Consider the following 11096-nt stretch of genomic DNA (forward strand, 5'->3'; position numbering starts at 1 on the left):
GTTTCATACTTGGATATTTTACTTGAAAGGGACGTTAATGGTAATCTAACAACCAAGCTATATGATAAACGTGATGACTTTAACTTTTCTATCGTCAACGTCCATTACTTATGCAGCAATATACCTTCATCACCTGCATATGGAGTTTATATATCTCAGTTGTTTCGATACGCAAGAGCATAATCTACGTATGAACAATTTCTAAAATGAGGTAGATTATTGACAAGCAAGTTGATGAGACAAGAATATCAGCAGTCTCGTTTAAAGTCATCTTTTCATAAGTTCTATGGTCGATACAACGACCTTGTCAGCAAATACAATTTATCATTAAGTCATATGCTGACCGACATTTTTCATACTAATTGTTAGTCCATTATTTATACATTGAATTGACGACGGATTATTTCCGTTATTTCCCGACCATGACAAGGAGCACACGGCGAGTGTGACCGGACAGCAGAGGATGCTCACTCCTCCATGGCACCTGATCCCACCTCTGATGTTTCGGAGGTCCGCGTTTGCTCTGCTCCTATTTCGTATTGTTTTATTGACTTTGATATTAAATACTGTTCGTTATCTCCATATATATCAAACATCATAAATAGGGCCCAGACAACAGCATTTCTTGATCCTTGGATCAAGGTGAAGACACTTATAAGTAAAAAAAAAAAGAACTTCTTCTGTAATTTTATTTTCGATATTTGATTCGGATGAGTTTGAATGCAAGCATTAGAATCAATAGTGTCTCTCAAATCACAAAAGACTTTTGCGTAGAAAGGCGTGTGCTTTTCTTTCTTTTCGAATACTTCTTTCATGCAATCACGCACCCATTGCAGCATTTTAACACCTTTAAGTTTTGCCTTAGAGTTACATGTATAATGTTCCTATAAAATTTAAGCATCAAAAACAGAGTTTCTTTTGCCTAACCAGCTATCTTTATCGCTTATTCTGTCCTCTTTCTTCACTGTTTGGAATTCAATTGTTTTAAATGTAAGAAATGCGTAAACAACTGCGCACGTTTCCGTTAGTACAAAGAAAGGTAGGAGAAGAACGGGTGAGAGGCATACAGCCATGAACTTTATAAGACCAATTCTCTGATAGTTGAATGATTTCAGGGCACCAATGATAAACAGAAACATCATCACTCCCCCCATAAACCCAAACAGAAAGCTAATCACTCGCGGCATTGGGAGGGGGTACAGAGGCACCAGCACGGTGTTTGGGACGGTCAAGGGCATCGTTATCCATCCGAGTATTATAAAGAGAATTCCACCCTTCTGTCTTAGCGGGATATTCTTACTTATAAAGGTCATTGTTATGCCTTGTATCCATCGTTTTCTTTGCTTTATGTAATCTGTCAGAGAAAAGGGACTTTTCTCCCACATTTCACCTTCGATAAAGTCAAATGAATAGCCCAGTTTCCAAGCTGTCAATCCAAAGAAACAATCTTCCGCAATACTTCCTTCTATACCGAAGTCATAAGAAACCTTTCTCTCTGCTCCAGCACTGGAAACAACGTAGCTCCCTTTCCAGCTGAAGACGGGTTTTTTTAAGTACTTCAGACAAAATCGCAGAATACCATAGTCAGTCCCGACTCTAGCGAGATCGAAGATTGTGGTGATCCAACAAAATATCTTCTCGTTAGCATACGATATGATACCCTGCCCAAAACTGGCTGTACCTTTTGCTATAAAGTTAAGAATTCCAATCACTGACGCCCTGGTCAAAACAGTTTCCTCGTCAAGGTGAACGATCCAATCCTCATCTTTTAGCACATTTACACAATCCTCCAAGCAATACTGAAGTGCTCGTGCTTTGTAAAGGGTCCTTTTGGATGTTCGATAATTGAATGGAACCACGATTTCTCTTACATACAGATGCTTTGGAATATTAATTGCATTATCCGTCACGACTTCAAAAATGAAGTTGCTCAAGCCGAGACCACTGCATGTGTTAATGTTTCTCTCCACGTTATTCTTTACCAGGTTTGGACACGTTCCCTTTGTGACAACCCTGAAGCAGACCAATGGGCCATGTAGAAGTGTGCCAGTCATTTCTGGGGGCTTCGGGTATGTGTTGTACAAAACAAATCCAAGAAAATTGAACACTGATAACGGCAGACTTAAGAAAGTCAGAAGTCGAATAAAATACAAGATGATAGTCACCCATTTTCCATATTTGGTAAAAGGATCATCAGTAATAGAACTGTTATCTCTAAAAGCGCCTGCTGCTTCACTAAAAATCAGAACAAGTAAAACAAGCAGAGCGACTGTGAAGATGTGGTAAATCAACCCACGAAGTTCTCTCTTCACCCGACTTAAAACCATTCCAGGTATCACAAGAAAACGAAGCAAATTACCAAATATACAAGATTCACAAAGAAAGCACCAGTTCTTGTTAAGACAGTCCTTAAAAAGATTATCTGTGTGAAACACTGTGAAATGAAAAACAAAATTTGTTTTTCCTATCCACCCAAAGACACGTGCAGAGGATATTGTTCGTGTTTAAGAAATTAAAATCAAAATTCCGGATATCGTTGCGAAAGGGGAAAAGAATCAACTTTTATATTAAAGCATCGTCCTGTATTGCTTGAAAATTGTAACTCACAATTCTAAATGAAACCAAATACTACACAACATAGCTCTCAGACCTGGCCATAGATTTAGATACGTACAAGTATTTATCGCATTTGACAACATTTAGTGCCAAGCTTATGGGTACCGCAATTTTCACCCAATAGAATTTCTGGCAAATTGTAGCCAATTAGAATGCACTTATCTGCTACCCTTTTAATAAACGATTTTTTTCCAGTCACAGTGTTTTTACTGACACATTCAGTAGGTTCTATATTTCTCTTCACGTGAAATAAAATTAGTGAAGCCTTTACTAAAGGGAAAAAATCGACTCTATCAAAAACTCTTTTTTAAATAAATACTAAATCTATTGAGTTAAAATTTAGTTCCTTACCAACTTTCCGGGGATTTAACTCTTCAAATATAAATGTGGTGAAGAAAGATTCTTCAATAAACAAGGGCACTGCAAAGTATAGCGAGCATATGCAATAATCAAGGGAACATCGACTCGATGATAATTACATCACTTCCATTTCGCACAGCACTAACTTGTTCACCCACAAACACGAATTGCGGTACTATATCCCCTCAAACTTTTCATGGACTTATGTGTTCACCCACAAACACGAATTGCGGTACTATATGCCCTCAAACTTTTCATGGACTTACGTGTTCACCCACAAACACGAATTGTGGTACTATATGCGCTCAAACTTTTCATGGACTTACGTGTTCACCCACAAACACGAATTGTGGTACTGTATCCCCTCAAACTTTTCATGGACTAACTTGTTCACCCACAAACACGAATTGCGGTCCTGTATCCCCTCAAACTTTTCATGGACTAACTTGTTCACCCACAAACACGAATTGCGATACTATATCCCCTTAAACTTTTAATGGACTAACTTGTTCACCCACAAACACGAATTGCGGTACTACTGTAAACGTATTACATTTCGCGGTGTATTCTATTTAGCGATTTTGGCGGAAAGCGGAGTCCGCTAATTCAAGTGCATCGCTAAATGTCTTGTATATTAACTTTTATAACTGCACAAGCATACTAGTATTCAAACAGCGCAAAATCAAATCTATACTAACTTGCTGAAAATTAAATTTCCGCCAAATATCGTACACGCCAAATGTAATACATTTACAGTATATCCCCTCAAACTTTTCATGGACTTACGTGTTCACCCACAAACACGAATTGTTCACCCACAAACACGAATTGCGGTACTATATCCCCTCAAACTTTTCATGGACTTACGTGTTCACCCACAAACACGAATGCTGTACTGTATCCCTTCAAACTTTTCATGGACTAACTTGTTCACCCACAAACACGAATTGCGGTACTATATCCCCTCAAACTTTTCATGGACTAACTTGTTCACCCACAAACACGAATTGTGTACTTTATCCCCTCAAACTTTTCATGTACTAACTTGTTCACCCACAAACACGAATTGTGTACTTTATCCCCCCAAACTTTTCATGGACTTACGTGTTCACCCACAACATGGACTTACGTGTTCACCCACAAACACGAATGCTGTACTGTATCCCCTCAAACTTCTGATGGACTAACTTGTTCACCCACAAACACGAATCGTGGTACTGCATCCCCTCAAACTTTTTATGGACTAACTTGTTCACCCACAAACACGAACTGCGGCACTATATCCCCTCAAACTTTTTATGGACTAACTTGTACACTCACAAACACAAATTGCAGTACTATGCAAGTATCCCCTCAAACTTTTTATGGACTTACTTTTTCACCCACAAACACGAATTGTGATACTATATCCCCTCAAACTTTTCATGGACTAACTTGTTCACCCACAACCACGAATTGTGGTACTATATCCCCTCAAACTTTTCATGGACTTACTTGTTCACCCACAAACACGAATTGCTGTACTGTATCCTCTTAAACTTTTCATGGACTAACTTGTTCACCCACAAGCACGAGTTGCGGTACCATATCCCCTTAAACTTTTTATGGACTAACTTGTTCACCCACAAACACGAATTGTGGTACTATATCCCCTCAAACTTTTCATAGACTAACTTGTTCACCCACAAACACGAATGCTGTATTGTATCCCTTCAAACTTATCATGGACTAACTTGTCACCCACAAACACGAATTGCGGTCCTGTATCCCCTCAAACTTTTCATGGACTAACTTGTTCACCCACAAACACGAACTGCAAAACTATATCCCCTCAAACTTTTCATGGACTAACTTGTTCACCCACAAACACGAATTGTGATACTATATCCCCTCAAACTTTTCATGGACTTCCTTGTTCACCCACAAACACGAATTGCAAAACTATATCCCCTCAAACTTTTCATGGACTAACTTGTTCACCCACAAACATGAACTGCGATACTTTATCCCCTCAAACTTTTCATGTACTAACTTGTTCACCCACAAACACGAATTGCAATACTATATCCCCTCAAAGTTTCATGGACTCTTAATTGGGGACTTGTCACCATGGCGCCTTAATTTTTGACTGACTCCTTCAATTTCTATTCAAGTCGCCAAATTGTCTCATCTTTACATTGTAAGGTCATAATTGTATGAAAAGCACAAAAAGGTAAATTGTCAAAACAATCGTTTTTTCAAAAGAATAGGTTTGTCACTTCAAATTTTTTCACCAACTTAATAATTTTTGCATGGTATTTGAAAGGATATTTTGACCTGTGTGCTTAATATATGTCATAAATATGCATCATCTCCAATTTTTCTGCACAGACATCATCTGTTTTAATACCTGCCCTCCCCTTATTGATTCAATAAAAGACAGTTAAAACCTAGTCAGTAGCACGAATGGACTCTAAAACATGAAATATCACATATTGTAAATATCTTCTCATCCTATTTCTTTTCTAAAATAAAGGAAAAATTTGGAATGAACTTTCTTAACACCCTTTTATACGTAAGAGATATATTTGACTCTGGATAGTGGCTTGAGAAGATGGTGTCAGTTTCACAAGCATGCTCATGTTGAAACCTTTTTGGCATTTAGTTGGCTTATATTTCTGATTGATTTTTCCCCCTCTTCCTGTGACTAACTCAATGGGTTCATTTACTTATTAAGTAATATTAGCATTTAAAGGTAGCACCTTAAAAATTTGCCTGGGGACTAAAAATTTGTATTGATGAATATTTTTTATAAGGAGCCAGCTAGAGGTCATGTACAGATTTGGGGTTTTGAGGGGCATTGTATTGACCTTTATACCACATACCTACATTATATATGGGTGCTTTTCTTTTGTGCATCATTTTGTTACCAAGGTATACTCATGGGAAACAAGAGAACCATGGGCCACATCAATCACCTGAGCACTGTGGCTAGGAAAAAGCAAAAATCAATCCAGTATTGAAAAGCTTAAGATGCTTACATGTTTCTTTGACTTACTTTGGTTTTTTTCCATATGAGTTTGAACTTTCATTTTGGTCCCACTCTACTCCCATGGGTCATGATTTGCATAAATTTGAATCTACACTACCTGAGGATGCTTCCACATCAATATGACCAACCATGGCTTTGATGTTGTTGAGAAGAAGATTTTAAAAGTTTTTTCCTACATACTCCTTTGTAAAACTTTGAACGTCCATTGAGGCCCCATCCTACCCCTTAGGGTCATGATTTGAACAAATCTGAATTTACTCTATCCGAGAATGCTTCCATATAAGTTTAATTTTTCCTTGCCCAATTCTTTTTGGGAAGAAGATTAATTTTTAAAACATGCCACCAAATTTTCAATATTTCTTCATTATCCCCTTGAAAGAGGATGTGGCCCTTCATTTGAAAAAACTTGAACACTCTTCACTGAAGGATGCTTTATGGCAAGTTTGGATGAAATTTGCCCAGTGGTTCTGGAGAAGAAGTCGAAAATGTGAAAAGTTTACAGATGGATTGCCCAATTCTTCTTGAGAAGAAGATTAATTTTTAAAACATGCCACCAAATTTTCAATATTTCTTCATTATCTCCCCTTGAAAGAGGGTGTGGCCCTTCATTTGAACAAACTTGAACACCCTTCACTGAAGGATGCTTTATGGCAAGTTTGGATGAAATTTGCCCAGTGGTTCTGGAGAAGAAGTCGAAAATGTGAAAAAGTTTACAGACGGACAGACAGCTAGACAGCTAGATGGACAAATTGTGATCAGAAAAGCTCAGGCGAGCTAAAAAAAACTTTCCCTGAAGCACAGACACTTAAATAATGTCTTCAACCTTTCTTTTCATAAATAAAAAATTCTCAATACCATAAAACTGGAGAAGGATTTGTATATGAAAAGGTTGAAAATGTCAACTCCTGTGCACTGAAGCTGGAGTAACAAAATCAAATGACTGTACTTTCTGTTTTAAACATTATAAGAAACAAAGGTCTGGACATAAATAAAATCATAATTACATTGAATCTTCAATTCATGATTCAGCCATGTGACCTATTTTCTTAAGAATGTCTCTATACACATTGAAATGGGAGGATTCTTTCTGAGTCTGTAGTGTTTTCTTCACCAGTAGCTGACACTGTTTGTTAACATGAATCAAGTTATCTATGTGTTCACAAAGACTGTCCAGTGCTCTACTCCTGTCACCATCTCTCCTATGGGGATCATTGCCTCTGAATCTAAAATTATAAAGAAACCATAATTCATTATGCTCTTTCATTGCTCATTTATGCACAAATACATAGACTTTACTGTCACAGTCACTTATAAATTATAATCAATTTGATAAACATTAAAACTATTGACATTTCTGTCATTACAACAAACTAGAGGTACTGTGAGCACTGAGCTCACAAAATGATACCCCCGCCTCCCATATGATTACAATGGTAAAGTACATATTTTACTCTGGGAGACCTGTAATAAGTGTCAGGTCAAAAAGTAAAATAGGAGGTACATAGTGGAATTATGTAATAAAGAATGTGAATCATTAAATTTTATTCATTGGTATAGGAGGAGTCGCGTATAAGAGATGGGTACCCTTCAATATTAGAGAAAAAATAGCAGTGTCAATGTTTTGCTATGGGAAACCTAAAATATCTTTTCGATCAAAAGTAATATAGGAGGTCGCAGTGACACTATGTAACAAAGAATCTGTGAAAGCTCATTATTAAATTTCATTAGTGGTACCGGTATTAAAGGGCTTAAGATAGAGATGGGTACCCCAGAGCGTAAGACGTACAGCTAGACGGACTGATGAACATCCCGATCACTATATACCAGTACCCACCCACCCCCTCCCCCAATTTTCAAGCGGGGGGGTATAATAACATGAAATATGCTTGGAAATTTTAGTCAATTATTTTTTTCCACTATGAAGTTTCAAACTAAAATTGTTTATATCCAAGTATTAAATGAAAGCACATCTTTACCTCCATGAATAAGGATTAGAATCTCCCTCATCATAACTTGGTTCCATGTTTTTGGCCCACTGTAGAATGTGCTTCAGATAGGTATGGCAGAAGTCTGTGTGGTACTTGCATGCCTCTTGGATGACTTCTTTACAAGAATCTAGACATGTGCTGTATACAAAGTAAGTGAAATTATAAATGTACAATTAAAAGAGCACGGAGAAAGTTGAAAAATCCTCCACGACTTAAAATACCGGTACACAGTGAGAAATGGAAAGTTGACAACCTCCTAAACTAAGGCTAAATGAATTAAATACATACAGTGTATGTATGATAATTAAGTACTTACTCATTGCTTGGTTGTGAGAGCCATCTGATGATAATACTGTGAAGGAACTGAAGTTGACTGTCTGTATAGGCTGTGTCACATGGTGATACGGTTAACATCTTCAAAATTAAATCCTACAACAGTCAATCCATCACTGTATAAAGAGTGTGAAGGGACAATTCACAATGCTAGTATGATACTGGTAAAATTAAAATAATTCTACTCTGCAGTCTGCAAATATGTCACCCTTCCATGAAAAAAAATGTCACATATCTTTTCAAAATATTTCTATATGTATTTTAGAAAGGAATTTTCAAGAACATAGATCTGTCACAGGTATGGTCTTTATCAAAAAATCGTGTTAAGGCCATGAAACAATACAACACTTAATTAATCCATTCTGGGATTTCCTAAATTTAAAATTCAAAAGGGGGATAACTTCTTTTCTGGTAAAGTAAATAAAAAAACCTTGGCAATTTTAAATAACTTACAAAATCGCCTGTTTTCTTTGCTATTCTTGTCATCAAGTTACATACATAAGTTTCAAATCTGTAAAATAAAACATTTTTTTTAAAAGTAAAAATATCAGTTATAATCTTTTTTCTGACTACAAAAACTTTACATTCTGAGGAAACAATTGCTTTACCTTTGTTGTTTAGATGAACATTTTATAAGACTTATCAGTGTTGAGAGCAGTGCTGTAGCTTCAGATGTTAACTTTATTTGTCCTACTGATTCTCCATTTGTGTGTAAGGCCTGCATAAGCTTAGTCACAGTATTCACTTCCCTTGTTAATTCCCCATTTCCCTGTTGAATCAAGTTGTCTGCATTTGACTTATCCTGTTGCTCTAGGATCATGGTAAGTAGCTTCTCTGGTAGATGTTTATTTTGCAACAAGGTCTACAAAATCAGCAAATGTGTATGAGAATATGACAAAGGACTTTGAGTACCAATACCAATATTAACTCTCCATATGAATTAGAACTAAAACCCACAGCCTACCATGTTCTCTAAATCAAGATTTATCCCCCACCTCCTCCCCACCTCACCCTCTATGACAAATAAGAGATAGTAATAGAATTGTTTCTAAAACTGTTCCTAAGCCCAAGGCCCAAAATGTTCAATATATCTGGGTGGTGGTGAGGATGCATTCTGGAGGTTTGGATGCAGGTAGTGTTTTCAAATCGGTTGAAAATCAGAATCGATTAATCGGTAACATCGGTTGACCCTAACCGACTGATCATCGGCCAATAATCGAATTGGTAACCCTTTGCATAAAATAGGCATTAGATTTTATAAAAATTAGAATTTTATTGTTAAATAATGTAAGTAAAGGTGCATTGTACAGATCGAAATTCTAAAAACAGTATATATGCAGTTTGATTAACGATTTCAGTAATACAGATTTTTGCATGATTAGGAATTACTTGGCCTGGGAAAAGTAAGCATTGACAGATCAAGTTTTAATTTACATGATCATCTAAAATGTATATGGAATTAATTTTTTAAACTGTTATAAGATATAAATATTGTAAATTCCTTGTGATTCCGTATAAAGTGACAGGTGAATTCCCCCAAATACTAGTACTGAAAATTAATATATTTTATTTAAACAAGCAGTTTAGTTTCTTCAGTTTAGAAATACAAATATCATTATCTTTTGATTTATTTTAAACAGATTTTAAGTACAAGTATTTTAAAATAGTAAAGGACAACTCTTGAAAGATATATATTTTGATAACAAGAGCCTGTTCTTGAAATAAAAGTGAGAAAACTGTAAAAAAGATATGTGCTGAAATATATCGATTAATCGATTTTTAAAATCTCCAATCGATTGTCTAAAATCGACAGCTTTCCGACGGATCATCGATTATAAATTGATCATAGTGACAACACTAGATGCAGGTGGATCTGAAGGCAATATCCATCCCTCTCCCCACCAAAAGAAACCATCTAAATGTACAACATTTTGCATTGTACTTAAAGTGCAACCAAGACTTAAAAGTCATTCCAAGCAATCAAACATTGAATAGAAATTGTGACTGACTGTGCAGAATTAGGACCCATGGAAAAAGGTTTATTTACAGTTTATGTAACTTTTGACATGCAGTACCTTTTCCATTATTAGCCTGGCCTGTCCTAGATCTTCCACACAGAGCTGTAGACAGGAAGGTGGATGAAGATGCAGGGTCATGGCAGCCATGTGTTTCTCTATTTGACTCCTGTATGGTTTATCAGCTACCTGATGGTACACCTGTGAATAAGGATTGAAATAAAGTTACTTCTTCAAAACAGGATTGGCCTCATTTGTTCAGTTTTGGATAACTTAGATACAAATGAAATATTTTTTATTGTATTTCAATATATTTTTGTCAATGAGTCAAATTACATGTATTATAATCCTACATTTCTGACTGTGAGTAAACCACAGGCCTCTGAATTTCTATCAATGAGCATAGGCACTCCCCATCTTATTTGTTAAAAAAAAATATATCTACTATACTAGTTTATAGTATAATATTTTTTTTTTAACAATTTTAAAAGATGGGGAGTGCCTATGTCAATGAGCAATGAATTACGATTTATCAGAGTGATATATATATACCCCCTCTATATATAAATACACACATAGAGAGTGGGTATATATCATGATATATATCACTCTGCTCAATCATATAACGGCTTATTGATAGAAATTCAGAGGCCTTTTGAGTAAATAATGGCAGCTATAGGGTTTACATGTCTCTGATATTAGATAGCTTTATACCTTAACACAGTAATCAGCCCAGTTCAGAGCGTTCTGTAA

General features: G+C 36.2%; 1 protein-coding gene across 1 annotated transcript; it reads right to left on the reverse strand.

Annotated features, from left to right (window-relative positions):
* Window positions 1-671: 671 nt before the first annotated feature.
* LOC134273923 (beta-1,4-mannosyltransferase egh-like) lies at window positions 672-11093 on the reverse strand (the record flags this gene model as incomplete). Its single annotated transcript, XM_062756139.1, has 8 exons — window positions 672-2495; window positions 7038-7230; window positions 7984-8133; window positions 8312-8424; window positions 8782-8839; window positions 8937-9190; window positions 10404-10544; window positions 11058-11093. Coding segments are annotated over 8 exons (2547 nt in total), but the record flags the coding sequence as incomplete, so codon positions are not given.
* Between the last annotated feature and the right edge of the window lie 3 nt (window positions 11094-11096).

This window comes from Saccostrea cucullata, unplaced genomic scaffold, assembly GCF_032062105.1.
Source record: "Saccostrea cucullata isolate Sc308-1 unplaced genomic scaffold, CSIRO_AGI_Scuc_v1 ctg124, whole genome shotgun sequence".
Classification (NCBI taxonomy): Eukaryota; Metazoa; Mollusca; class Bivalvia; order Ostreida; family Ostreidae; genus Saccostrea; species Saccostrea cuccullata.